This window comes from Apodemus sylvaticus, chromosome 22 (genome assembly GCF_947179515.1).
Source record: "Apodemus sylvaticus chromosome 22, mApoSyl1.1, whole genome shotgun sequence".
Classification (NCBI taxonomy): domain Eukaryota; kingdom Metazoa; phylum Chordata; class Mammalia; order Rodentia; family Muridae; genus Apodemus; species Apodemus sylvaticus.
In genome coordinates this window covers 46235585-46262621 of record NC_067493.1, presented here as the reverse complement: position 1 = coordinate 46262621, position 27037 = coordinate 46235585, and the positions used below count along the sequence as shown (strand labels likewise).

The 27037-nt window shown below is 46.8% G+C and overlaps 1 protein-coding gene across 8 annotated transcripts in view; it reads right to left on the bottom strand.

Annotated features, from left to right (window-relative positions):
* Positions 1-27037, bottom strand: part of Kdm2b (lysine demethylase 2B) — a 146679-nt gene that overhangs the window by 13202 nt on the left and 106440 nt on the right. For 6 of the 8 annotated variants that reach the window (XM_052168301.1, XM_052168297.1, XM_052168300.1 and 3 more), the window contains 2 exons: positions 5657-5881; positions 503-646 (listed from right to left, as the gene is read on the bottom strand). In XM_052168301.1, coding sequence (XP_052024261.1) covers positions 503-646; positions 5657-5881 — 369 coding nt within the window. Of the gene's footprint in view, positions 1-502; positions 647-5656; positions 5882-16945; positions 17162-27037 lie in introns of those variants that run through there. The other 2 variants (XM_052168303.1, XM_052168305.1) reach the window with 1 other exon arrangement.

The window sequence follows — 27037 nt, the reverse complement described above, 5'->3', positions numbered from 1 at the left end:
CATGTGCCAGCACAGAACGTGTTCTTCCTTTCTAAGGTGGAATCAGCTGCCTGGGCCAGGCAGGCACAGAGGTCACCCACAGGCATTCCTGCCCTAGCACATCACAGGAACCGGTTCTGGTGCAGATGCAGAGGTGAAGAACCTCCTATTGCCCAGGACCGCCCTCCTTGGCCCAAGCTCTTTTCTTCTAAAAGCCAGGTGTCAGGATACACGTTTTCTGTCTGCTGAGATGCTTGGAAGCTGCTCTAGTTCTGAGGCACTGGGTGTTCAGAATGAACGAGTTTACCCAGTCAGGACACTACTTCAAACTCTTCCTGCCCTGGACTTATCCCCTGACACAAAATGCCCTAGAACTGAGGGTTCTCTAGGAGTTAAGCATGCCACCCACGGCTTCCCCACATGAGCAACAAGCGTTAAGGAGGCACCCAGCTGCCGCATCAGATCCACCAGACCCTGAAGCACGGGGTGGGGGTGGGGTACCCAGAGCCTCTAGGAATGCTACCTTAAGGCATCCAGGGTGGATGATCTCGTTGCAGATAGAGCACTCCATGAGCATGAGGTTAAACTTGCCTTCTTCCTCTTCCACTGTGTCCTCCTTCCCTGCCTCGCCACACACAAGGCACACAGCGGTGTGGGGCAGCACTGGCTGAGGACCCAAAAAACATGCAAGTCATCAGGGAGTGAAGACAGACCCACTGGGAACTCCCCATCAGGAGTCAGAAGAAAGCTACTCCAGGTGAATGTATTCACCTGTTTATACACTATCAGTGTTAGGTTCTCTAAAAGATCTAAGAATACAGCACTGAACAAAACAGATAAAAATCTCTTGTAGCCTGAGTTTATCTTTTACAGAAATGAGGCAGACAAAGTGAAGAACATATTTTGTTTATATCAACAAATCTAAATGTGTCCACAGAGGGTTAAAGCTCTTCTTACCATTGTTATCAAAGCACAATCCACAGCCTCAGTTCCCAAGACCTCAAAAGAGGACTCAGGTCACACCCATTTTGAGAAGGAGCAAGGCGTGATTTGCCTTCTGCAATAACAGTACCAAGGCACGTGTGGGTGAGAGTGTTGGGACCCCACTAAGGTGCCAGGCCCTATCATCAGGGCAACCCGTCCATCAGTCAGGACCACATGCATACTGAAGAAAAGATCACCAGTTCAACTTAAGGTCTTTGATTATTAACTTCACAAAAACCTCAACCCTTGAGCACACATCCTCTCCACACAGGAAATATGCACACAATACTTTCCCCATGCCAGTGACCGTTATCAAAGGAAAAATACATGTGACATGTTTTGTGCTCAACTGACCACCAGGTTCTCCATGAAACATCTTTATTTATTAACTTTCGGCTATTTATTTATTAGAGGTTTCACAGTGTAGTCCAGAGTATCTAGAAACTTCTGAGCTGCCTGCTCCAATCTCTTTACAGAGACTGGTGTGAGCTAACATGTCTAGCTTAGAATATAACTTTTTATTTGAAAATGTAGGGAAAAAAAAAGGTAGCTGCTGTTGTATCTTCTTGAAGACTTAAGAACTGATCCTGTTATTTAAACACACACACACACACACACACACACACACACACACACACGACAAAATTCAAGACTAAGAGCTAATAAAATTTTCCTTCACCTGGTACTCTTTCTATGGCCAAGAACAGGCTTTCTTATCAGAATGATAATAATACTATCAAATGTGATTTATGTGCATATATATGCTTAGAGCACACTGCAGTCTATGGGGAATGGCCTCAGTCACCAGCATGTAATATTACAAACATAACTGCAGGAGCAAGGCCAAGACTGACAACTTTTAATGCAACAATATGAAAAGCTGATAGTTAACAATTTCAGATTCCATCTTGCAGCTAACTTTAAGCTGCGCCCTAGGACAGTGGTGACTCACACCTTTAGTCCTAGCACTCAGCAGGCAAGAGATCTCTGAATTCAAGGCTAGCCTGATCTACAACCTGAGTTCTAGTACACACACACACACCAATGACGACGACAACAACAACAGCAACAACCCCCAACCAACCAGCCGAAAAACACTAATAAGTAAATAAAATAAAAATAAAAGAAGCTGCCTGCCGCCTGCGGTGCCGATGGCTCTTAGGACCCAGGCTTATCTACAGAAGCTCTTAGCATGTTCCTCCCTTGCTCAACAATCTGTGGGAGGCTGGATTTTTGCTCAGCCTCCTTTTCATTCAAATCAACATGTCTAACTAGTGGTATATAAAAGCATTTATGAAAACACAAGTCCTAATGAGCCAGATAAAAGATTTATAGAAACATGAGATAATGCCATTCTTTCCCCTTATTAATTACTTTCATTTCAGAAAAATATAGACTCTGCTCTCACAAAAACATGTCATTTATGAACATATTTTTTTAAAAAATGAACCCAAACCATTTTTTTATTTTTCAATTTTAATTTCAAATACAGCATTAAATTAATAAGACTTTTGTTAAGACCACATTATTGAAAATTGCTATAAGTGATACACAAGTGAGGCCAGGGGCCAATTAGTGCCTACACAGGGGAAGTACCATCAGTTTGAATCAAAGTGCTCAAAATAATCTGGGATACATACATTCCACAGATAAGTTTAAAGTAGCTGTGAGGCTGGATATGGTTACAAGCACCTTTATTCCCAGCACTCAGAGGCAGGTGGGTCTCAGTGAGTTCGCAGCCAGCCAATGCTCTACAGGGAGACTAACATAGATTCAAGAACAACCCACACTTTTAAGGAAGCTGTCTATGGAAACTGCTGGTTTGGAACATAGTGGTTCCTAGACGTTGGCACACTGGAAGAGAGCCATGACTATCCACACAGGTAGAAAGATAGAGGAAACCTGTGTGGTGTGCTGCCTGCCGTATCTCTGCAGGTGCCCGGCTAGCTGGCTCCTTTCGAAGCCTTGTTAGCGGGAGACTTTTGTGTCTACTTGCTTTCCCTATCGACACATGGTTTCCTGAATTGGCTCCCCCTGTCCCCCAAGAATATTGCATTTTTGTAGCCCAGGCTGATTTGGCAACTGCTGCATTCAGAACAGGCAGGCCTCACACTTTTGTCAATCCTGCCTCCTTTATCATATGTGACCCATATGCCTTGCTCCCGGATCCAGTGTTTATGGAGTCTCCCTCCTTTAAGCTCCCTGTCTCCATGTGGTTTCATACACAGACACAAAACATCCCCCTTGCTGCCCAACCATCTCCATGCCAGGATCTCTGAGAAGCCTCACCTCAGACCTTCCTCTCGCATGCGCAGGCTGTTCCCACCAAGCCTGGTGTACTCTATTCCTACCAAACTGAGCCCTACCCCACCACTCTTCCCAGGCTGACAGTTTCCTTGTGCAGCTCCTCTGACCCTGCTCGGAGCCTCAGGGTCCTTTCTGCCTTTTCTTGTTCTGCACACATCTTTTCCTGAGTTGTCTTTGTTTTCCCAAACACTAAGGTGGCAATGGCTTCCTCACCACACCCTCCTCCCCACCCCACACCCACCCCGTATCTTGTAGAATACTCACTCTCTTCATACCGTTTGGCCATATACGCGATGTCTGATAGCCCAAAATTTCAGATAAAGGATGGCTTTTTAAAACTTTTTAAAGATAGGTCTCTTTGTGCAGTTCTGGCTAGCCTGGAACTCTCTTTGTAGACCAGGTTAGCCTCGAACTCAAAGAGATCTGTCTGCTTCCTGAGCGCTGAGATTAAAGGTATGGTGCCGATTCAATTCCCTGCACCCATGTTCTTGGTACCTCACAACTGTCTGTAACTTCAGTAGGGCACCTGATATACTTTTCTGACTTCTGTGGGTATAAGGCGCGCGCGCAAACACACACACACACACACACACACACACACACACACACACACACACGTGCATGGGCGAGAAACACTCATACAGTGCATGCACATGGTGTATATACATGCTGGCAAAACAGTCATAAACATAAAACAAAGTAAACAAATCTAAACAAAAAATTTGCATTTGATTTTGAGGAAAATATACAAAACATATAAAGAATTTCTGCAACTTAAAACAAAAGACCAATAAATCCAATTTAGAGATAGACAAAGAACTTGAAAGAAAGATATACAAATGGCTAACCAGTACATGAAAAGGTATCAAACATTATTAGGGCAATACAAATAAATACAAAAATATCCAGTCAGATACTACCCAATACATATTAGGGCAGTATGTTAAAAACAAACAACAGACAACTCAAGGAAATGATGTGGCCCAGGATGTGGAGAAATGGAATCTGAGCACTTCTCGTGTAATGTGAAATGGTATAACCAGTATGCAAAGTCCTCAAAAACTAAAAACAGAATTATTATGATCCACCAGTTCCACTGCTGCCCACAGAGGCCAGATCTCAAAAGGCGTTCAGATATTCATGCGCTGTGTGCATTACTCACAAAAGCCAAGAGGAGAAACAATTCAAGTATCCACAGAGGAGAAAAAAACCTGATATATACATCTAATGTAGTATTATATACCTAATATTACCTAAGATTAACAAATTATCCGGGTGGGAGGCTGAGGCAAGAGGACTTGCTTGTGTTTGATGCCAGCAGGGCCACAAAGCAACACCGTGGCACAATAAACAAGCAAGCAAACAAACAAAAAGCTTAAATTGAAACAATTCTGTCTGGTGTAACAACTGTTATCGATGAACATGTTATGCTAAGTGAAATAAACAACTCATAAAAGGACAAACGCTGTCTAATTTCTCATAAACATGCTCTCTGCAGTGGTTAAACGCTCAGAAACTGAAAACGCTACAGTGGTTTCTAGGAACTGGGCAAATGACTAGAGTTCTGCTTGGTTTAGAAGATGAAAATGCCCGAGATCAGCCACGGACTGTGCACAGAGGTAGCACTCATGTGCTACATGCTTAAAGATAGGTAAGCTGGCAAATGCTATGGCATGTGTTTTGACCACAAGTAACAAGAAGGTGCTGTGACCAGAGAGAAAGAGCCTGTGCCCAAGGCTTGGGCATTGGGGCAGCAGCATTCACAGAGAAGGAGCTCATTTACCAGTGCTGGGCTGGATTCACGGGCCAGCTCACCGGGGTGGGGAATCTGGTTACTCCAGCTAAGCTAGCTTTTCAGGGGCCAGGAAGAAGACCACTGCACCCTCAGGGAGCAGTGTCTCAGGGAGGGCAAAGTCTAAGAGCGTGTGGAGGAGGGAACTAAAATTGACCTCCAGGACTGTGTCAGATTGCCAAAAAAACAGGGAGAGTCTGGAGCGGCTGGCCAAGTTCTCCAAGGGCCAGCCCCTCCATGCCATATATCACCTCTCCTTGTCTAGGGCAAAACTAACTGTCCACCCACACTTCTGACTATGAAGACAGGAAGGGCCCAGGACCCTGGACCACAAATGTTGGGTCACAGTCAAGACAGACTGCCCTGACCTCTTTAATTAGGGGGACTTTAAAGTACCCAGCTAGTTCAGAAAGGAAAGAGTTACAGACCACCAGTTAACACACAGGAGTCTGACAACAGGGCAGGCTGCCCAAGTGTTACCAAGGGTGGCTGCAAAGAGAACCATCTCAAACCCCCCTCATCCCACAGAGCACCTCTTGGGCAGGGTGGCTCGACGCCCGGCAGGAGCCCTGCCTGTGCCTTCTGTGCACTCACCGCGATGCACTGCCGCATGATGCAGCTCTGCTTCATGCGCCCAGGACCTCCAAACTTCTTCATGTCCTTGCAAAAGTGGCACTCTCCACACTCCGTCCGCAGGCAGGCCTCGCACTTGCGGCATCGCGTCCGGCGCCTGCGAGCTCCTGCTGTTGTTCGGTTGGCAGCCAACTTCACCGCTGAGGCCGGGCCCAACTTGCCCTTAGGCCGACCCACCACCCGGTTCTGGTCAAGAACAGATGGAACAAGTGAGATGGGAGGATTCAGGGGCAGTCAAGCACCTAAGAGAGGCTTGTCAGGTTGAGCTGTACACCTAAGCAAGAGATGCTGAAGTTGGCAGCAGTGGGACCTTAGAAAGCAACTCATACTGAGATGGGATTCAGGACAAGGCAAAAGGAGGGCAAGTCAGGTAAGCTCCAACTATGTGACAGGTAGCCTTCTTCTGAAAGGGGGACACCTGGATACAGGCCAATGTGGGAGCACATATGAAGACAGGGAAACGTGCCATATGACTGGCATCCTTCTAGAAGCCAAGAAATACCAAGGACTATAGACCAACATCAGAAGCCAGAAGCAAGGAAGAATCCTAAACTTGAACCTTTGGAGCAAGAGTGATTTGGGGACATCTAAAACTGTGATTAAAGCCTGTAGTTTTAAGCTCTGTAGTTAAAGCACAGCTTTAGGTAACTTTACTGTGGGAAGCAACCTGGCCGCAATGGCAGCCGCCCTGACTACAGACAGTTTGGACCCTGACGACTGTTCCGACCTCCTCCTGCCCACAGTTAATCTACACTTCCTTGGAAAGGGGGCAGCAGGGCACAGCCTGCCTCTAATACTTGTGCCAAAACACCAGCTCTCTCCTCTCTGAACTTGGCTAAAAAACACCCTGCATGGGACCAGTTCACACACTTTTGGGGGATGCTCAAGGGTCTAGCATTCACAAGAGTATGTATCAAACTGGCAGCTCCTCTGAGACAAGGCAGAGAAGAACTGACATCACAGGTATCTCTCATGCAACACCACATGGCCATGGGATGCCTTGCCACCCCAGGTAACTCCAGGACAATTGGGCAGTACCCTGAAGAAAGCCCTCTGACTCAGAGACACCCCACCTCTAAAGCAGGCTTCAAGTGTATCATTCCTTGTGACTTGAAAGAAAACAGAGACCAGATAAAAATAAGGCAGTGCTCAACAGTAAAGCAGGAACCTATTATTCTTGCTTCTAGTCCCCAGGCCCAGAGCCTTTGCCAAACCCAAGATGCATAGTGGACCTGCCAAGCTAACTCCTGGGGGTCACTGTCGACCGAGGTTCTGAGACAGGACAAACAAGCATGGCGGGTAGTACTGTCTGTATGTAGTAGCAACACCTCTGGGGTTAACAATCCTTTCACAAGGGTCACATAAGACCATCGGACAACATAGATATTTACATTAAGATTCATAACAGTAGCAAAATTACAGTTATGAAGTATTAACAAGAATAATTTTATGGTTGGGGTTGACACAACATGAGGAACTGTAAGAAAGGGTCACAGCATTAGGGAGGATGAGAACCAGTGCCCTAAAGCATCCTTTTGTAGGATGAGTTTACTGGGACAATCCCTCTGCTAAGGAGGTACTGCTCATGTTCAAAACTACTAGCCTAACTATCACCTAATGGTTAAAGTCACTTTAAGGCAACAACTATCCTCAGTAAACGTTTGTAGTCATCATCCTTGCCTTTGCACAGAGAATCCTACCTGGCAGGCCTGAAGAGCTACTGTCATGCAGCTTGCCAGCTTCCAGGCACCCCTTCCCATCACACACATCTCCCATGACCTCAGGGACTCCTTAGGACACCCATTCACATTAGGAAGAAAACAAGTCTACTCTTCTCCATGAACCTCATCAGTCACTACCTCTCTCTGACTTTCCCTGCAGCCTGCAACAATCAAGGAAGTCACCAGGCCTCTTCAGGCCCAAGTGCTAAGATAAAAAGTCTGTGATATCTCCACTCTCAGAGGGCTACCCACCCACTGAGTCACTCTTCCTTCAAGTAGCAGAGGGTCCCACAGACTTATAATTGTCTTTACAGTGAGAGTCTGGGCTTTCCCCCAATACACACAAGACCAGTTCTACCATGTTCACATCACTAGTGGGACACACCAGCCTTCATTCACACTATATACATCAGGTCAAGTTATAGGTCTGATATCAAGAAAGTATATCGCAAAGTGTCCAGAGCTCTGTAGACCTGGGAACTCAGCAGACAGCAATAACAGAAATGTCTAGAATGTAGCTGTGTTGACAAGGAAGACAGGTTATTGTAAAGATAGGCATTTTCTTAACACCATTCATGAAGATCGTGGCCATCATTTTATATGATGCAATCTAGTAACTCCATGACAGTTGCCTTATTTTCCCCATTTTACAGATGAACATCTAAAGCTAAAGGTCAGTGGCTCACCCAAGATCACAAAGCCTACAGGGATGTGGACACAATGAAAGAATGGCACCAGCCTCATGTAATCCACCATAACTGCTACAGGCACTCATATTGTAGGTGCGCCAAGAGATGCACAGGACACAGGACTCTAGGAGGTAGAGCCCAGAAGGTGCCTTCTTCTCCACACTGTGCCTTTTGCTCCTTCAACCATGGGGCCAAAATCCTCACTGATCACTCATCAAACTCTTTAAAAAAAGTGGCAGTGACATGAATACTTTTTGGAAGCCTCAGGTTAGGTACAGAGAAGGATGGCACACCCACCACCCATCTGTAAATAGGAGGGCTTATCTTGGGCCCTTGGTGCAGGAAATTCCATAGACCGACAGGCCTCTTCGGTGAAAAACTAAGGAAATTCAGTCCAAAGTTATTTTGGATATCAGAAGCCAGCAAGACCAGAGGGGCCTACCTTCCCTTCCTTTCCAAAGCAGACTTGCATCCAAAAGCACATTCCTACCTCTAGAAGGTGAATCCACGTCGACCTAACTAGCATAGACACCCCGGAAAATGGCGGAGTAAATGACAGACAACACCTTCAGAGAAGCTATTTCCCAGGACCCTGATTCCTGCCCACTCTGCAAATCCAGGTAGAGACAGGCTTTGACTATGGTTAACAAGTGGCCTGCTAGGAGAAAACCAACCAACACATTCATGATCCTAATAAACACCACAGAAAAAATTCTCCAAGAGAAGAAAGACAATGAAAGTCAACTTAAAACTCCTAGAGCTGGGCATGGTGGCACAATCTTTAGCCTCAGTACTTGGGAGGCAGACACAGGTCTCTGTGAATTTTGAGACCAGCCTAGCAGTCTCAGTATAGCCAGGGCTACAAAGAGAGACCTTGTCTTAAAGAACAAAAAACAAAACAAAAAGTCCAACTAGGACTCTGAAGAGCCAACCAGAAAGTCCCATGGCAGCAGAATCCAAACAAGTGTGCAGAGAAAACAGGAAGGTGAACCAGCAAAAGCCACCTATTCTGCCATGAAGCTTTGTGTGCTACCCAACCAAAGCTTCAAACACCAGTTCTAAACTCTAATTCTATCTCTTATGATATCTCTTATATCTACTTCTATCTCCACATGAGACAATAGCATCTAGCATGCCAGTTTCAAGGTCATGTACTAAATTTTTTTTATTTCATCTAAGGCTACTCATGAATTTAGCAAGTAGCAAGTGTTCTTAAAACTCTGGGCCCTGAGCCGGGCGTGTGGCACACACCTGTAATCCCAGCACTTGGGAGGCAGAGGCAGGCGGATTTCTGAGTTCTAGGACAGCCTGGTCTATGGAGTGAGTTCCAGGACAGCCAGGGCTACAAAGAGAAACCCTGTCTTAAAAACAAAACAAAACAAAAAAAACCAACAACAAAAAAAAACCCTCTGGGTCCTCGTGCCTTTCCTTCCTGACTGCTGAGATTAAAGGCATGCACTACCCTCCCTGATTTATGCAGCTCTGGGGGGGTTGAGCCCAGGCTTTGTGCATGCTTGGTAAGCAGTCTACAAAATAAAAAGTGGAGGGCCACTTGTTGATCTAATCAGCCCAAGAATGATATCCCTAGTTCACTTAAAAACTGGTTATTAAGGGCTGGTGAGAGCGGGTAAGAGCACTGACAGCTCTTCGGAAGGTCCTGAGTTCAATTCCCGGCAACCACAAGGTGGCTCACAAACATCTGTAATGAGATCCAACGCCCTCTTCTGGAGTGTCTGAAGACAGCGACTGTATACTTACATATAATAATAAATAAATCTTTAAAAAAAAAAACAAAAACCCACGGTTATTAAAACCTGAAGCACAAATACTTTAAAGGTTCTTTCCCCAGAATCAACTCAAAAGCTCCTCCCTTAAAAGGAAATAAATGTCTCACTGTTCAAGCCCAGGCTGGTCTCAAACTCAGAGACTAGCCAGCCTCTGCTTCCTGAGTATTGGCATTAAAAGTGTTCTAAAACACCCATTTAAGGAATTCCACCACACACATTAAAGAGGAGGTTCACTTTCATTTTCTCAATATTTAAAGAGTCTCTCCACCTTCCCAGTACTGTCTTCCAGAAAGTTCATGGGTAAGATCGCACGAAGCCAGCATCCCAAGGTTCAGGATGCAAGTTCTTTATTTTATTTTTTGTGTGTGTGTTTTGGGTTTTTGAGATAGGGTTTCTCTGTGTAGCCCTGGCTGTCCTGGAACTCACTCTGTAGACCAGGTTGGCCTCGAACTCAGAAACCCACCTGCCTCTGCCTCCCAAGTGCTGGGATTAAAGGCGTGTGCCACCACTGCCCGGGCAGGGAGCCAGCTCTTTAAAATGATAACGTCAAAGCTCAGGAGAGGTGTATGCAGACCATGCAGGAGACGCATGGAGTTTGATCCTCAGAACCAACAAGGACGTAAAGGAAAAGTTGGAAACAAATAACATGGAAGACTGTGAGCTTCCTAGCTGCAAATCTCACTATAGAAGAGGAGGCAATGATGAGGTGTGCAGCTGGGAAAGAGCTGAGGGTCCAGAAATAAACTCACTTCTTCTTGACCAAATGGTTTCCAAAGGGGGTACCAAAAAAATTGTTTTTTTCAACAAACATTGCTGAGAAAAATGGAAATCCCCATGCAAAAGAATGAACATAGGACTTCATTTCACACTACATATAAAAGACAACCCCCAAATGAACCAGAACTCTAAACATAAAGCTAAAAGAATGCATAGGTGTATAGGAAATACTTTCTTGGACATGACAACCAAAGCAAAAATATTGAAGGGAAAACATAAAACTAGACTTCCTAAAAATTAAAGCTTTAGGGGGGCTAGAGAGATGGCTCAGTTGTTAAGAGCACTGACTACTCTTCCGGAAGACCTAGGTTCAATTCCCAGCCCCCACATGGCAGCTCACAACAATCTGTAACTCCAGTTCCAGAGGAAATAAGTCATTTAAACTTTTTAAAAACTTCTGTGTTTCAAAAGATACTAGAAAATATTTGCATACATCTACACAGTAAAGGACTAGGATCCATAATAAGTAATTCTTAACATCACAATGATAAAAATACAAAAATGTCAATTTTAAAATTGGACAAAAGGGGGCTCTGTGGTTAAGAGCACTGGCTGCTCTTCTAGGTCTCAGGTTCAGTTCTCTGTACCCACAAGTGACTCAACAACCACCTGTAACTACAGTTCCAGATCTAGTGCCCTCTTCTGGCCTCCATGGGCACGGCATGCACATGGTGACAAGTGCAGGCAAAACACACATAAAATAAAAATAAATCTTTTTTTAAATGGACAAAGGATTTTAACAGCTATTTCTTTTATATATAACACACAAATGGCCAACAAACAAGGACAAGTCGCTCAGCATCACTCGCACTGAGTATCTGCAATGTGCACTGGGGATTCATTCATTAACCCCCTCATTCACATATTCACCCACTCATCCACCCACTCAAGTGTTTTCTGGCTGAATTATGAACCAGATTCAATGCTAAATTCTGGGACTACTGAGATGAGTAAGCTGTGTAGCCTACTCGTAAAGACGTTACAGTCTGGAAGGAGAAATCAGAAACCATGTAAATGTAACATGACAATACTGCAGGCTAACTATGAAGTGCTAGTACTTTTTAAAATATTTGTGCCAGTAGTTTATGAAGTAGGAATTATCATCTCCATTTACAAATGAAGGAACTGTGGACAATGCAGTTAAGTAGCCTGCCCAGTGTCATGCTGCTGATAAATAAGAGAACTAAGCTCTGAGCCTAGGCAGTAACTCTAAGACTGGGCTCTGGGATGCAAACCCAGAAGAGATGCCTCATCTTCTGGGAAAGGTAGGTTGGAAAGGGCAACGCAGACCACAGCAGCTGCTGATTACATGGGCAGAGAAGGGAGAATAAGACTATACAAGACAGCAGTGAGGGTGGAGTCAGGGGGTGGACAGCTTATGCAGATAGAAGAGTAAAATAGAGATGTGAAAGTGCATGACACATTCGAGAACTACAAACAGCTCAGCAAAGCTTCTGGAAAAAGAGTTCTGAGGTAGCAGGAACCTAATCTGCAGGGCCTCCTAGGCCATGTTAAGGAAACATACACTATATGTACAGGACTTCCCACACAGGGGCAGCAGGACTGTGCTCTGGCAATAGCGTGGGGAATGGAGATTTCATGGGCAGTGAGCAAGACAAAATACAAGCAGAGATCAGCTGAAGATTATGAGGGTATGAACAAAAGCAGCAGACATATCGACAGCAGGGGACAATTCAGAACCCTGGTAAGGGGTAGCATGAATATGAGGGTACAGGCAGAGAAAGGAAGCCTAGGAGGTGGAAGAAACAGAGATTCAGGGGAGACTAGAATCTACAGGGCCTAGGGAGCAAACCAAAAGCAAAGACACACATGCAGGTATCAACATCACATAAGTGCTAAAGCTGTCTCATTGCAGCAGGGATTGGGGGAGGGGGGAACCAGAGAGGAAAGTCTGATAGTAACCCTAAAACTGAGAACAATAAATCAAACCTGGGGAAGACTGATCCTTTCAGAAATACCAGAACTCCAGGAAAAGCAGCAGAAAGTTGTTCTCAGTAAGAATCAGTGATGCCTTAAGGAAAGGCGGCAGGGTGTGGTAGCCCACGCCTCTAATTCCAGCACCCCCAGGTAGAGGGAGGACAGCCAGGGCTATTATATAGAGAAACTCTGTCTCAGACAGGGAACAAAACAAAATTAAACAAACAAAAAAGGAAAGGAACAGTTGAGTTTTACTGGGAGGTTGTGTCACATGTCTGTAATCCCAGTGTTCGGGAAGCAGAGGCAGGCAGATCTCTGTCAGTTCCAAGACAGTCAGGGCGACACAGAGTAAACCTGTCCTGAAAAGAAAAAGAAAGTTTCTACAGTCAACAGTAGTCAAGTGAGGAAAAAGAAAATGTAGGTAAATGTTTCTACAATTAAGACAGTATTACAGGTTTGGTAAAGCTACTTGGAAGGCTTAGGGGTAGGAAGATCAAAAGTCAAGGCATGTCTGGTCTACATAGTGAGTTGAAGGACAATCTGAGAAACTTAGTGAGAGTCTGTCTCAAAATAAAAAAGAAAAATGAAATTAAAAAGTAGAGGGAGTGAGCAAGATGGCTTAGTGGCTGAAGACACTTGCCACTAGGTCTGATATCCTCAGTTTGATCCTAAGAGAACTCAGTCCCACAGACTGTCCTCTGACCCCCTACACACACAGCCAAGCCACACGAAGATCCACACATGTGTGTACACACAGATTATTTTAAAAGGGAAGACTGTGTGATTCAATAGTAAAGAACCTACCTACTATGTTCAATGACCTGACTTCAGTTCCCATAGCTGCAGGTAAGAAAATGGGTCTGAGTTTCCCACCTACCTACCACAAAGAATGCCAATATCATTTATCCCTGTAAAGTTTTTTTAAAAAACCATACTAATATTGCGTTTTGAGGCACAGCACAGACAAGCTGACATAAAAAGCCATACGAGACACACATGACCAATGTTGTGGGCCCAGGAACGCATTATACCTGCAGGTTACAGGGAAGGTTCTGGGTTTGTTTATGTACTGAGGGTGAGGAGCAAGCGAATAAAGAACACCCAAGGGATGGAAGGCTCTCTGGAGAAGCTAAGGAAGGACCTTTCCGCCAGAAAAACACACAGGTACAAAGTTGCCAAAACTTCCCGTACATCTTCAGGTAGGGTCAGGGACATGCCTGGAAATGTCCCTGCTGAGCTGGGCTTGATGTGGCAGCCCACCCCTGTAACTTAAACATTTAGGAAGTCAACAGAGGAGAGGGACCAGGTGCTCAAGGTCAGTCGTTCCTGGCTACCAGTGGAGTTGGAGGTCAAGAAAGAAAGAAAAGGAGGCAAATAAGGGGGAGCGTCTGAAATTTCACTATTTAAGTGCTAGCAAGATGGCTCAGTGGGTTAAGGTGCTTGCAGATAAGGCCCAGTCACCTGGGCTTGACCCCTTAGTCCCACATAGGGGAAAGAAAAAAAAGAAACAATTCCCAGAGGTTGTCCTCTGAACTCTACACACACACACCAAGAATGCCATGGCATATGCACACATATGCATAATAAGCAAATTAAAAAAAAAAAAAAACTTCACTGCTTAAGATACTACGAATGCCAAGTTTCCTGGCGCAATCCCAGTATGCGGGAGGATGAAGCAGGAGGATCAAAAATTCGAGGACTTAGGCTGAAATACACCCCTCTGACCAAACTGAAGCAAACCACCACCACCAACAGAATAAAACCAACCTACACAGTACAATGGGTAACACAGTAACCATCACCACATACATTTCTGAGAGTTTTTCTCTATAATTTTCTAAGTACTATTTTCAACCAGTTGGAGTCACTTTCATTGGGAAGAAAAAGAAATAGTCCAAGGCAGAAAAGACTCTTACTGACCCTATTCTTTAAGGGGACTACTCCTCAGACTGGAAAGCAGACCGAGGGATTTCCTGATCCATTCTGTATGGGATCTCACAGCCAATGTATGTGCACAACAGCAATGAACATGCCAAGCTGCTCTCTGGCCAGTCCATAGGCTGATGACAATGGGGGGGAGACCTATGCGGCTGATGCAAGATATAGGACAGATAGCTCCCCCAGTATCACAGGTGGGTCGGTCCAGCAGGACAGGTCTAAATAAGCCTGATACTACTCAGGCCTGGTACTACTCAGGCCTGGCTGACAGTCTGGGGGTAACCAGAACTCTGAATAGGGCTGTAGCAGCTTTTTTTCCAATTTGATCAGTGGAACAACTGCTCCCCAACAAGGCCTCCCTCCTTGAGGTCTTCTGTTTTACAGGTGGCCAAGTATACTTGATACCTCCACGTGCGGACTCCAGCACCACCCTCATGAACGCATCCAGGTAGAAGGATAAGGTACAGGGAGGGAAAGCTCAAACACCGGGGCCTGGGGCTGGCAAACTTAGAAGTCATAAATACTTTCACAAAAGTCTGTAGGACATCTACACTTCTCAGGTACAGAGAAAGAGAACCTCAGGGCTGACAAAACTGATTTTTTAAAATGTGGTGGGAGGGGGAGGGGAGGCAAAGGGCACTGAGCCAGAGCTTAAGGTATCCCCAAACTGAGCTGACATCAGTTTCTGCACGGACTCCATGCCTTAGCTCGGAATAGTGTCTGCCTAGTAAACTGGTATGGGAGGGGGGACTTTAAAGTATAAAGGAGTTTCTCTGGCTAACTGCTCCAGAAAAAGCTATTCCCAGCTTGAGCCACACTATTTGGTTACAGGAGTGCAGGCCGCTTCCTAATAGCAGTCTCCCTCAGAAAGAACAGTACCTCAAATGTGCTCTTAAGCCCAGGGACAAGCTGGGTGTGGTGACTCACATCTGTACTCCCAGAACTTGGGAGGCCGAGGCAAGCAAAGCGCCACAAGTTAGAGGCCACCCCAGAATACGGAGCTACCCAGTGAGTACTGCAGTAATAAACAGTATAAGGCTGTCTCAGGAGCCAAAACAAAAGAAAGCTCAGAGATGGTTGTGCCCTGTCAAAGGCTCTGGACCACAGGATATAATCAAATTGGAAAAGGAGGTTAAGAGGACCGTCCACTCAGATGGACCAAAGCCTATACTGAATCCTTATAAGATGTCCTGATGCCATGGTAACGGTAAACGGTTGGCAGGATTAATTAGGCAGACCTAAACAGAACCAAGAGTTGAGGCAAGAACTAGATAGCAAGAATTTGAGAGCCACTTACTCAGGGAGAACTACCTGAGGCAAACATTCCAAGCCTGAATTGTCCCCGGGTTCATCCAACTGAAAAACTTGTGAGACTCATTAACACTTAGAGGGTGGGCAAGTCTAAAGCCAAGCAGCCAAACCAAAAAGAAAGAACAAACACCTAACTCTATCTCTGTTAAATAAAACTACGGAACAACGCGCACAATACCACTCTAGTGCAGCCCTTCAGCTTACTTCCTCACTGACGCCTAAGGTTGGGTGGGGGTGGGGGTGCTCCGAGGTTTCCCCAGGAACATCTCTATTCCACCAAGGAAATGCAAGCAGCATTATAAAAAGCATCCTATTCACCCTGGCCGCCCAGAGCCCACACGGTAAGGCGACCCATCCCATTTCTAATTCCTTGGACGTGTCTACCTGGCCTGTCTTACTGCGAATGCTATTTTACACGCTGTGCTTGGCTGGAAAGCAGCAGCACCTCAACTTTCTTCCCGGGTGTCCTAAACACGAACCTCGAAGTAAATCTTCACGGTAAACACACCCAGAGCTTTGTTTTACACGCAGGATTCTACTCCGGTCTCTCTCCGCTCCGAGAGAGGTGCTCGTACTCCGGAGGTCGCGGAGGCCAAGGGCGATCGCCGGGTTCCGGATGGCCCGCGCCGGCCGCGGCTCGCACCCCTTCCTGTCTCGGCTACCCACGGCGGGCGAGCGCGCGGCGCCCAGACAAAAGCTCGGGCCGTCGGCCCACGGGCCGCGGGTCGTCCTCCAGCCCCGATGCAACTTTGCCCGCGGGAGACGATGAGGCGCCGGCGCCGCGGGGCCCGCTGCGCTCCGCAAGCGCGTGGGCCGCGGGCTACCGAGCCGAGGAGGGCGCGGTGCGCCCCGCAACTCACCCGCGGGGCCGGGGCCCGCGCCACCCGACGGCCAGGCCCGCAGGCCCACATTGTCCGCGGCGCCGCGTCCCGCCGCACACGCCCCCTGCCCGCGCCCGCCCCGGGCCCGCCGGCCGCGGCCGCCAAACTTTCTCCTCAGCGCGGCGTCGCGGCCGCCTCAGCGCGTCAGGCAGGAGCTCGCCGGGTCGAGCCGCGGGTCCCTCCCTCAGCCCCACCCCGGGCCGCCGACCTGGTCGGGCTCCGATTCATAGTCGTCGTCCTCGGCGCTCACGGACATGGCCATGGCTCATGGTGGGCCCAGCCTCGCGCGCGCTGACATGGCTGGAGCGCCGCCGCCGCCCGCAGGGAGCAGGCTCGGCTCACCCTGGCTAGCGCTCGGGCTCCCGCGCGGCGAGGAGGGAGCCGCCGCCACCGCGCGCCTCGCACGCCCGCGCGGGAGGGGGCGGGGCGGGGCCGGTGCTCATGCATATGCATGAGGCGAGCCAGGAAGGGGCTGGCCCCCCGGGCGGGCGGGCCAATGACGCGGCCGCGGTGCTCGGCCCGCACACAAAGGGAGCCCGGCCTGTGGTGACACGGGGGCGGGCCCGTGGAGGGAGGCCGTGGGGCGCGTAGCGCGGGGACTGGGGCTGCGTGGGGGCGTGCCCCGCGCCCCGCCCGAACGGGTCCGCGCGCTGCGGGATACACATAGGTGGCTTGCACAGCGCAGCCACTGCCGCGGCTGCCACAGGAAATGCATACCCGTCTTGGGGTGGGGTCTTTTGTGTTGTCCCTAGGGGCGACTCGTGAGTCCTGGTCCAATGGCCACGCGGGGGATCACCCTATATGCAACGCGGGCACGGGTTCCCAGGTCTCTTGCAGCAGGATCTGCATGCGCTCGGAGATCGGGATCTGATGCCCGCGAGTCCCAGAGGCCCCCAACCCAAAGCTGGCAGGCCTGTCGGCCTCAGTGAGAATTGGGGCCTCTGTCTTCTCCGCTCTAACGTTTGCCTTTCCAGGTTGAAATTCAGCGTCAAGTCTGAGGTGGTGCAGGCTCCAGCTGCTAGACTAAGAGCTGTCAGAGAATCCCCCAGACTTGGATGTCCCACCCTCTTGGAGAGAACCACTACTATCTGGTGCCCGGGAGCTGACTTCAGAGTATTGCAGGTGCTGCAGTCCAGAGCACAATAATCCTAGGAAATTGGGCAGGAAAGGTGTAGGTTTCTTGATTCTTCAAGAGTGAAGAATTCTTACCATTTAACTACGGAAACAGCCAGACACTGCAGAACATCGTTGCTAGAAATCCAGACTGACCTTCATCCCCCAACAAAAAGTCTACTGGCATTTGTGTCAACAACCCTTCCCCTGAAAGATCAGCTAACGACTTTTAGCCCAGAAGACCGATGTTATTACCAGCACCAAAATTACAGAAACATGAACTACCACGGAGGATAACTTAGCTAGGCAACTAACTGATGAACCTATCACACATCAGTACCTGCTTGCGGCTCCATCTATAAAATGGGAACGATTGACTGAGAGACTCTTGAGAATAAGCTCCAAGAGGTGCAGTGTCAGATGACCAATCTGTCGTGGGTATCCAACTGTTACTCTCATCTAGGGCACTGGTCTGGACGTCCAAGAACAGGGGGCACTAGCAGATTGGTTATGACCTGGGCTTTCCACGAAGGTGGGAGACCTTTTAGCTTAAAGCTCGGGAGGCTTCCAGCAGAGGCAGCAAGATAAGCAGGGATGTCAGTTTTACTTAAAAGGCTCAAAAATGTATACACCCCACTGACGCTACGGAAAAACTCCTGGCTGGCTTACTCTTTTCTGAACACTTCTGTGCTGAGTCTCCTCTTCCATTTTCTATTTTTTTTTACAGTCCAATCATGGTTACCAGAGGGGGGAACACGGCAAAAGATGACTCTACACACAGTTCCCTTTACCAACAAAGCTGTCCACGCATAAGCTCTTAGGGAATACTCCACCCAGGAAGAAGCCAGGTAAAGAAATTAGAAAGAAGGCGGCAGGTGGGGAAGGATGCTAAGGGGCCACGGTGTATCTTAGAGTGTGCCTGTCTAGGATATGTCTGCCCAACAAAGAAAGAGGAGGAAGAAGAAGAGGAGGAAGAAGAAGGAAAACACTTCATTTCTTTCTCTGTCATTGGTCGTACCTGCAAGGACAGAGACACCCAAACAGCAAAGTCTGCAAGCAGGCTATTTCTCCCCCTCACAGATCTCCTCTGTTAAGAATCAGAAGCACAAGGAGTCTATTGAATGGGACTGTCTTCAGGCTGATTCCCTTGGAGGACTCTCAGAAAGATCACTTTTATATTTAAATAAGTAAAATGACACAGCTCTCTTATCATGGCTCAGAAAGGGAGAGTGCCGCCACCAGAGCTCACCAGAGAACATAGAAATCGGTCCTTTCATCTCAGCAGCTCAGAGCCGGGCGGGCCTCCGCAGATGGATAAATGATAGAGAATCCCTTATCTAAGGACATTGGGAGGAAGCCCCCACGCCAGCGTTACACTCAGCATGCCCGAGATCGTGATCTCATTTAACATCACAGAATAGGTATGGCTTGTTGTCCTTCCAGATGGGCACCACTGCACAGATGAAGAAATGGAGGTGAGATTCTGCTAGAAGGAGAAAGGATTCCATTCCAATCTGATCCCAGCCCAAGGAGGAAGATACAAAAAATAAAACAAACTGGTTTGTCACCTGGTCAGTTTTGGTGGCACCCACCTCTAAGTCTAATATTCAGGAAGCAGAGGAAGGAGAATCTCCTGCCAATTCAAGGTCAGCTTGGTCTTACTTATACAGGCCTGGTTGTCACAATGCAACAGACATGTTGACTGAAGCAAAGAAGAAACAAAGCAACACACACACACACACACATACACCCTCTTACTAGATTTTTGTTTTGTTTTGAGATGGAGTCTTTTTTTATATGTGGTCTTGGTTGGTATAGAGCTTGCTTTGTAGCCAAGGTGGGTCTCAAACGATCCCGCTGCCTCAGCCTCTCAAGTTCGAGCATGCCAGGTGTCTGCCACAACAACTTAAACATGCTGGATTTTATAAATTGCGAATCCTCATTTTAAATGCAAAACTAAGAGGGAAGGTGTAGTTAGGAGGCTGCTAAGGTCAGGTGTCTGATGTTACCAGGGAAGACTGAAACCAAGTAATTCCTGTGGGTAGGTTTTCTTCTAAACATAACAAGGCACCTGCCAAGCACAGTCCAAAGGCCTCTTAGGGATGTCTCCTGGTTCTTTCGAGGGGCTTCTTCTATCTCTCTTAACCAAATTTCCTTTAGCTAACTGGTACAATTATCCAACATCTGGTTTGTGTTGATAGGGTTTCAGGATAAATACAAGTAGAAACTATGACATGCCTTACCCAGTAGAACTGCTACCTGAAACTACATTGTTTCCACTGTGTTGTGGCTGATGTTTTCTTGATCTGACCTCATAATGAATGACCTCTCCTTGCTCAATGTAGCCAGAACTTCCTTATGTTCTTAGAAGGTTTTCTACCGTCCATGCTGCCCAGGTAGATGGTGCTTGCCCTGAGCTAAGGGGGTCTAGAACTTTCACCGCATGACAAGGAAGTAAACAAACACACATGGGTGCCAAGTCCACCCAGGTCACAGGTGCCACCCACTCTCCTTCTTCCTCTTTAGGTGTTAGTGAATATCCCTTCTCTACCTGTCAGCTTCTAAGACCTCAGGAAAAAGACTCAGGTTCTGCCCACACATAGCCTTATACCAGGGTGGGGAAAAGGTAACGTGCTGTATAAAAGCAGAATACATCAAAAGGGAGAGATAGCTTACTATGAATGGCAATATACCCACAACCTAGAAGACAATGCAGAGGCAGGACCTGGACATCTAAGATTTATTACCTTTCTTTATAAAGCAAGGGACAGAAAGGTATGTGCAAAATGCATCATTTAAATTGAGCCTGGCAGTACTTCATGTCTAGAATCCCAAATACTTGGGAGGCTGAAGCACAAAAAAGCAAATTCCAGGTCCAGCCTTGGCTATGGTTCCAGGGAAACCTGAACAAATTAGCAAGAGCTTGTGTCAAAAAATCAAAAGTGTACATTACACTGTACATGGTAGATCGTGTTTTTCACTTTAGCACCACAAGCAGAGGTGGGTAAGTTTTTGTGAGTTTCAGGCTAGCCAGATCTGCCCATCATCCTTCAAGGCCAGCCATGACTATATAGTGCGACTTTGTCTCAAATAAATAATTGTTGTAAGGAATGATTAGAACGATAACAGATGGAAGGATATGGTGACTCCCACCAATAACCCAGTAAGTTGGGAGGCTGGGGGAGGTGGACTGGGAGTGTTTGAAGCCAGTAGATGCTATACAGTGAGTTCTGGGCCAGCCTCATGTACACAAGATCCTATCTCAAGATCCTATCTCAAGAACCAACAGTAATAAAACAAGGGATGAGCCAGGCAGTTGGGACACACGCCTTTAATCCCAATGTTTCGGAGGCAGAGGCAGGCAGATTTCCAAGTTCAAGGCCAGCCTGGTCTACAGAGTGAGTTCCAGGACAGCCAGAGCTACACAGAGAAACCCTGTCTCGGAAAAAAACAAACAAATCCCAAGAGACTGTGAATGGAAATGATCTCCTTTGAAGCCATGCTATGGGATGGCATTTCTGACATCACATAGCTTTTAGTTCACACTGTTCCTGTACTGCCAAGCCTGCCTAGCAAAAGATATTTTAGAGAGCCATTCTTAGCATGTAAGAGCAGTTTTGAGTCCTGCCACATACCAAGGTAGGAGTCTAGGATTACCTGGTAAAACTGGTCTAGAGAACATCATTTTGACAAACTAAGGTCTGCAATAATTTCAGTTAAAAAAAAATTACTAATGTTACCTAAATGGTTCTTATTTACTCCCTCAAGAAACATTCTACAGCATTTAGAAACCACATATATTCGTCACATGGGTACTCACAATAGACTGAGCTTTCTGTGAAATGAAGATTACTTTCTTAATTGTGCCTCTTTCCTTTAACAAAATCAACCTATAAATATTAACATGTACTGGAAGATTTGAGACAATGCACAAGATGCCTTTAAAAAAATTAATTTAAGCTGGGCAGTGCTGGCGCACGCCTGTAATCCCAGCACTCTGGGAGGCAGAGGCAGGCGGATTCTGAGTTTGAGGCCAGCCTGGTCTACAGAGTGAGTTCCAGGACAGCCAGGGCTATAAAGAGAAACCCTGTCTCAAAAAAACCCAAATCCAATAAATAAATAAATAAATAAATAAATAAATCAATCAATAAATACGGGGGGGGCGGGGGGGAGAGAAAAAATTAATTTAAGCCACGTGTCCCACACCTTTAGCACTCAGGAGGCAGAGACAGGCAGAGTTCGAGGCCAGCCTGGTCTATAGTGTAACTTCCAGGACAGCCAGGACTACACACTTACACCCTGTCTCAAAAAAAGGGGGTAGGATTTGGGGGTTGGGGGGGGACTGAAACTGATGTAAGAGATGTTTCTCAATATCTACCCCAACTCAAAAAATCATTCCTGGAGAGATGGCTCAGTGGTTAACAGCACTTGCTGTTCTTACAGAGGACCTGAGTTCAGTTCCCAGCACCTACATGGCAGGTCACAGATGTCTGTAACTATAGTTCCAGGGAAGCCAATGTTTCTTTTCTGGCCCACACAGGGATCACACATACACACTGTACTGGGACATACAGTTAGGCAAAACACACACATGAAATAAAAATCAACAAATCTTTCTTAAAGTTTCTTTCCTTCCTTTTTGAAACAGGGTTTCATTCTGTAACTCAGGCTACCCTGGAACTTGATACTTAGTTCAAGTCCGATCTTGGGCTTGCTCTTTTAGTTTTGTTACATTTTTCTGTGTGTGTGTGTGTGTGTGTGTGTATTGATGATGACGAGCCTGCAATAGTGCACAGGTGCACATACAGACTAAAGAAGAAGACAGATTGTAGGGTAGCTTCTCATACCATGTAGAGCTCTGGGACCAAATCCAGGTTGTAGGCTTGAAGGTAGGTACCACAAGCTTATTTTTTTCTTTTAGTTTTGGGACGGGGTTCCTCTGTGTAGCCTGGCTGGTCTTGAACCAATAAAATAGAACCGCAGTCCTATTCTACCTGCCTCTGCCTTCTGAGTGAGATTAAAGACACGTATGTGCCACTCTGCCCAGCTTGAAGGCAGTCTTACCTACTGAGCCATCTCACCAGCCCTGAAATGTGTTCTTAACCCTCCTGCCCCAGGGTTCTTGGGTACCATTGTCATTTATTACCTATGTTGCTGGCCATCCAAGATAGCTGACTGAATCTGAGAGCTCTGGGTTCAGTGACAGGTGCAGTCTCCAAGAAAACAAACTGCTTAAGCAGACGCACATGCATATCTTCTCCATCAGCCAGGTTTTATCAGCCATGTTTAGCATTAGCTAGTCAAAATGAACCCCTCCCCCCTCCAAAAAAAAAAAAAAAAAAAAAACAGAGCTGAGGTAAGCCTGGTCTCCGCCATCACATCTTGGTAGCCAGACCTTTGAATAGACTCTCTTTGCTCTCCAAGGGTGGATCTGTCAACTCCTTCAGTGTGAACACAGAGCCTGCCCTCGAAAGGTAATCTCACTGGGACTGCAGGCCATTTGAAACCAACTACCTCTTAAAGAGCTGCAGATTGTCACAGTAGGGGGCTAACTACCTCGGATGCTCAAAATAGGAATGGGAGAATACATAGTTCTAACCAGGAGACTCTTTATTTACCTTTTTTAAAAAAAAATAAAAATTATTTATTTTTTATGTATGTGAGTACACTGTTGCTTCTTCAGACACACCAGAAGAGGGCATCGGATTCCATTACAGATAGTTGTGAGCCACCATGTGGTTGCTGGGATTTGAACTCAGGACCTCTGGAAGAGTCAATGCTCTTAACAGCTGAGAGATATCTCCAGCCCTTATTTACCATTCTTGTTCTACATCATTGAAAATAGCTCTCCAGAGCAAATTTGCACCTTCTCTACTTTTGTTGCTACATTGTTTCCAACCCAATTACCTGGTAAAAGAAAGCTCAACTCAATCACTAACAAGCTACAAGCCTAGATTGGGCGGATCTCCCACTATACTCCTCTATTTCCATCTATAGTATCCCATAGAACTTGCAGTTTCTTCAGGCCATAAGCTTCTCTGACACCTCTCCGTAGCTCCTCCTCCTCCAGTTTTTCCCTCATTGCTCCTCCCCTAGACTCTCAGCTCCTCCCACTTCCTCCTGCCCAATCATTGGCTCAAGCCTTTATTTGAAAAGTTAAGAAGGTTCACAAGGCAACTCCTTATCTGCAGCCCCTCCAGGGAGTGGAATTAGCATCAAAATACAAGCCCAAGGCTATCCACAACACCCAACCAAAGAAAATCCACGAAGTAAACATCACACCCCAAACCGGAAACAAACAATGCAGAAGATTATTGCCCAGATTCACTTGTCAAGGCCAATAAGCCAAATCTCTGGGAGTAACTTGAACTCACAGAAATCTGCCAGCCTCGGCCTCAAGAGTTTGCCCCTCCCTTTTTTCTTTTTTCTTAAAGGAGGGGTGGGTCTAGCTATGTAGCCTTGGCTGGCCTGGTACTCAGAAATCTACCTGCCTTTACCTAAAATTTGAGATTAAAGGTGTGCAACATACCACCACACTGGGTATTTATTTGAATATATATATATATTTTTTGTTTGTTTTGTTTTGTTTTGTTTTTTGGATTTGTTTTTTTTCAAGACAGGGTTTCTCTGTGTAGCCCTGGCTGTCCTGGAACTCACTCTGTAGACCAGGCTGGCCTCAAACTCAGAAATCCGCTTGCCTCTGCCTCCCAGAGTGCTGGGATTACAGGCATGCGCCACCAACGCCAGGCTTTATATTTATTTTTAAAACTTTTGAGACAGAGTTCCACACTGTAGCTCAGGCTGGCCTGGGACTCATGGCAATTCTCCTGCCTCAGCCTCCCACTTAGGGTAAGAGAACCACCAAACACTTTAGAAGTGGCTGAACCTGTGGACAAAGACGTAAGGACAGGAGCAACAACAAATCCTCTTTTGCAAGCCAGAATCACTGGACCAGTATAAGGCAGATTACAATTTTCAGGACAGTGCAGATAACGGGCTTGCTCTAAGAAGAATTTGTCATAAGATCAAAAAGTAAAGAAAATTGGCATTAAAATTGTATTTATTACTTTTACTTATTGATTTTGCATGGAGGGTTAGGTATGCCAAAGGTGTGGAGATGAGGGGACAACTTGTGTGAGCTCTCCTCCTCGGATCACATAAGGTCTCACAGAGCAAACGCAAGGTGTGGACTTGGCAGCAGGGGCCTCTGGACAAAGACAAAGAGCCCAGGGTTTGGTTTCCCAGCCCTACGCTGGCTCCCAACTGTCTTTACCTCCCTTCCTATGGGCTCTATCTGATGCCTTCTCCTGGCCTCCCTGAGTCCTCAGGCACGAGCAAGGTACACATGATACATGCGGACCAAAACACTCATACCCTAGTCAGTAAGGTAGTGGTGGCGCAGCTCTGTAATCCCAGCTCTTAGAAGCGAGGCAGGGGGACTGCCACGAGTTTATGATGCATAGTTTTGGGCTAGCTCAGACGAACCAACAACCAACAAACTAAGCGTCCTTTGTCTTCTTTGTTTTGAGACAGGGCCTCATGCTGCAGCTCTAAGTGTCCCTAGGTTACCCACTTGCTGCCTGGATTTGGTGGCCATGATGGACACTGGGCTTCCCAGCCTCAGCACCTACCTCCCCTATGTGCAACTAAGAGTCCCTCACCTCATCAGAAACCCAAAGCGAAATTAACTGGGAGGGAGAAAGAAGATGTGAGAGGGGCCTGGGGCGTGGCTCAGGGGTGCAAGGTATGTTTAGCATGCAGGATGCCCTAGGGTATTCCCAGCAACAGGAGCCAAACACATCTCACCCTGTGTTTTTTTTTTTTTCCCTAGGTTTTCTAAATTGGAAGGATGAGTTATCTAAGGGGATTAAGTACCCAAACAGTCCTAACAACAACTAATTAGAAAGAAGAAGGAAAGAAGAAAGGAGAGGAAAGAGAGGGAGGAGACAGGAAAAGTCACTTGCAATATATAGGATGGCACCAGATGGCCGAAGTCTCAAAGATTGGTTATTGTTCTGGAAACAGAACGGCAACAACAGACAGAGGATCCTATACTGACTGCCGGACTTCCCGAATGGCCCTTGGTAGCTCAATAGCTTCCCAAGAATATATGTGAGGCGTTATTAACACAGCGGCTCAGGTTATCAGGTTCAAGCAAAAGCCCTGGCTACAGACTTTAACTGCAGGCTACTCCAGCCAAGCGCTGTCTTACGGCTCCAGTAGCGTGATTCTCAAGGACCCAAATAAACGCTGACAAATGCCAGTCTGGCACCATCTTCCAAGGCTGAGGGGGGCTGCCTCCGTCTGAGGGAGTGTTGGGCCCTCTTCCTCCTTCAATTACTGATCTTTTAGAAGCTTGCCATGACTGTGACATGAAGGTGACTGACAGCCGGGTAGTGGTGGCACACGACTATAATCCCAGCACTTGGGAGGCAGAGGCAGGTGGATTTCTGAGTAGCCAGCCTGGTCTACAGAGTGAGTTCCAGGGCAGCCAGGGCTACACAGAGAAACCCTGCCTTGGGAAAAAAAAAGAAAGAAAGAAAGAGCGTGACAGAAGTCACCATAGGGCTCAGAGCAGGTCAAAGAGATCAAAGGGATGAAACTACGAGGCTAAAACTTTATTTTTAGAAACTTCTGGAAATGTTTGCTATTGGGTTTATTCATTCAACAATAATGGGGGGGGGGGGGGGGAACCAACAGTTTTCCCAGGCTCTTGGTGTCTGGGAAAAACTTGGATGCGCTAGTTAATAAAATGGATGAATCAGGCATAGTGACACAATCCTTTTTTTTTGTTTTTTTTTTTTTGTTTGTTTTTTTCAAGACAGGGTTTCTCTGTGTAGCCCTGGCTGTCCTGGAACTCACTCTGTAGACCAGGCTGGCCTCGAACTCAGAGATCTGCCTGCCTCTGCCTCCCAAGTGCTGGGATTAAAGGCGTGCGCCACCACCGCCCAGCTGCAACAATCCTTTAACACCAGCACTTGGGAGTTCAAGGCCAGCCTGGTCTACATAGTGAGTTTCTACGCCTTCCAGGACTACAGACTGAGGCCTTGTCTCAACTTAAAATAACATATTCAAGAGTATTAAACCCCAGAACTCAAGAAGCACAGACAGGCAGATTTCTGTGAGTTTGAGGCCAGCCTGGTCTACATCCTGACTTCTAGGACAGCCAAGGCTGTGTGGAGAGATT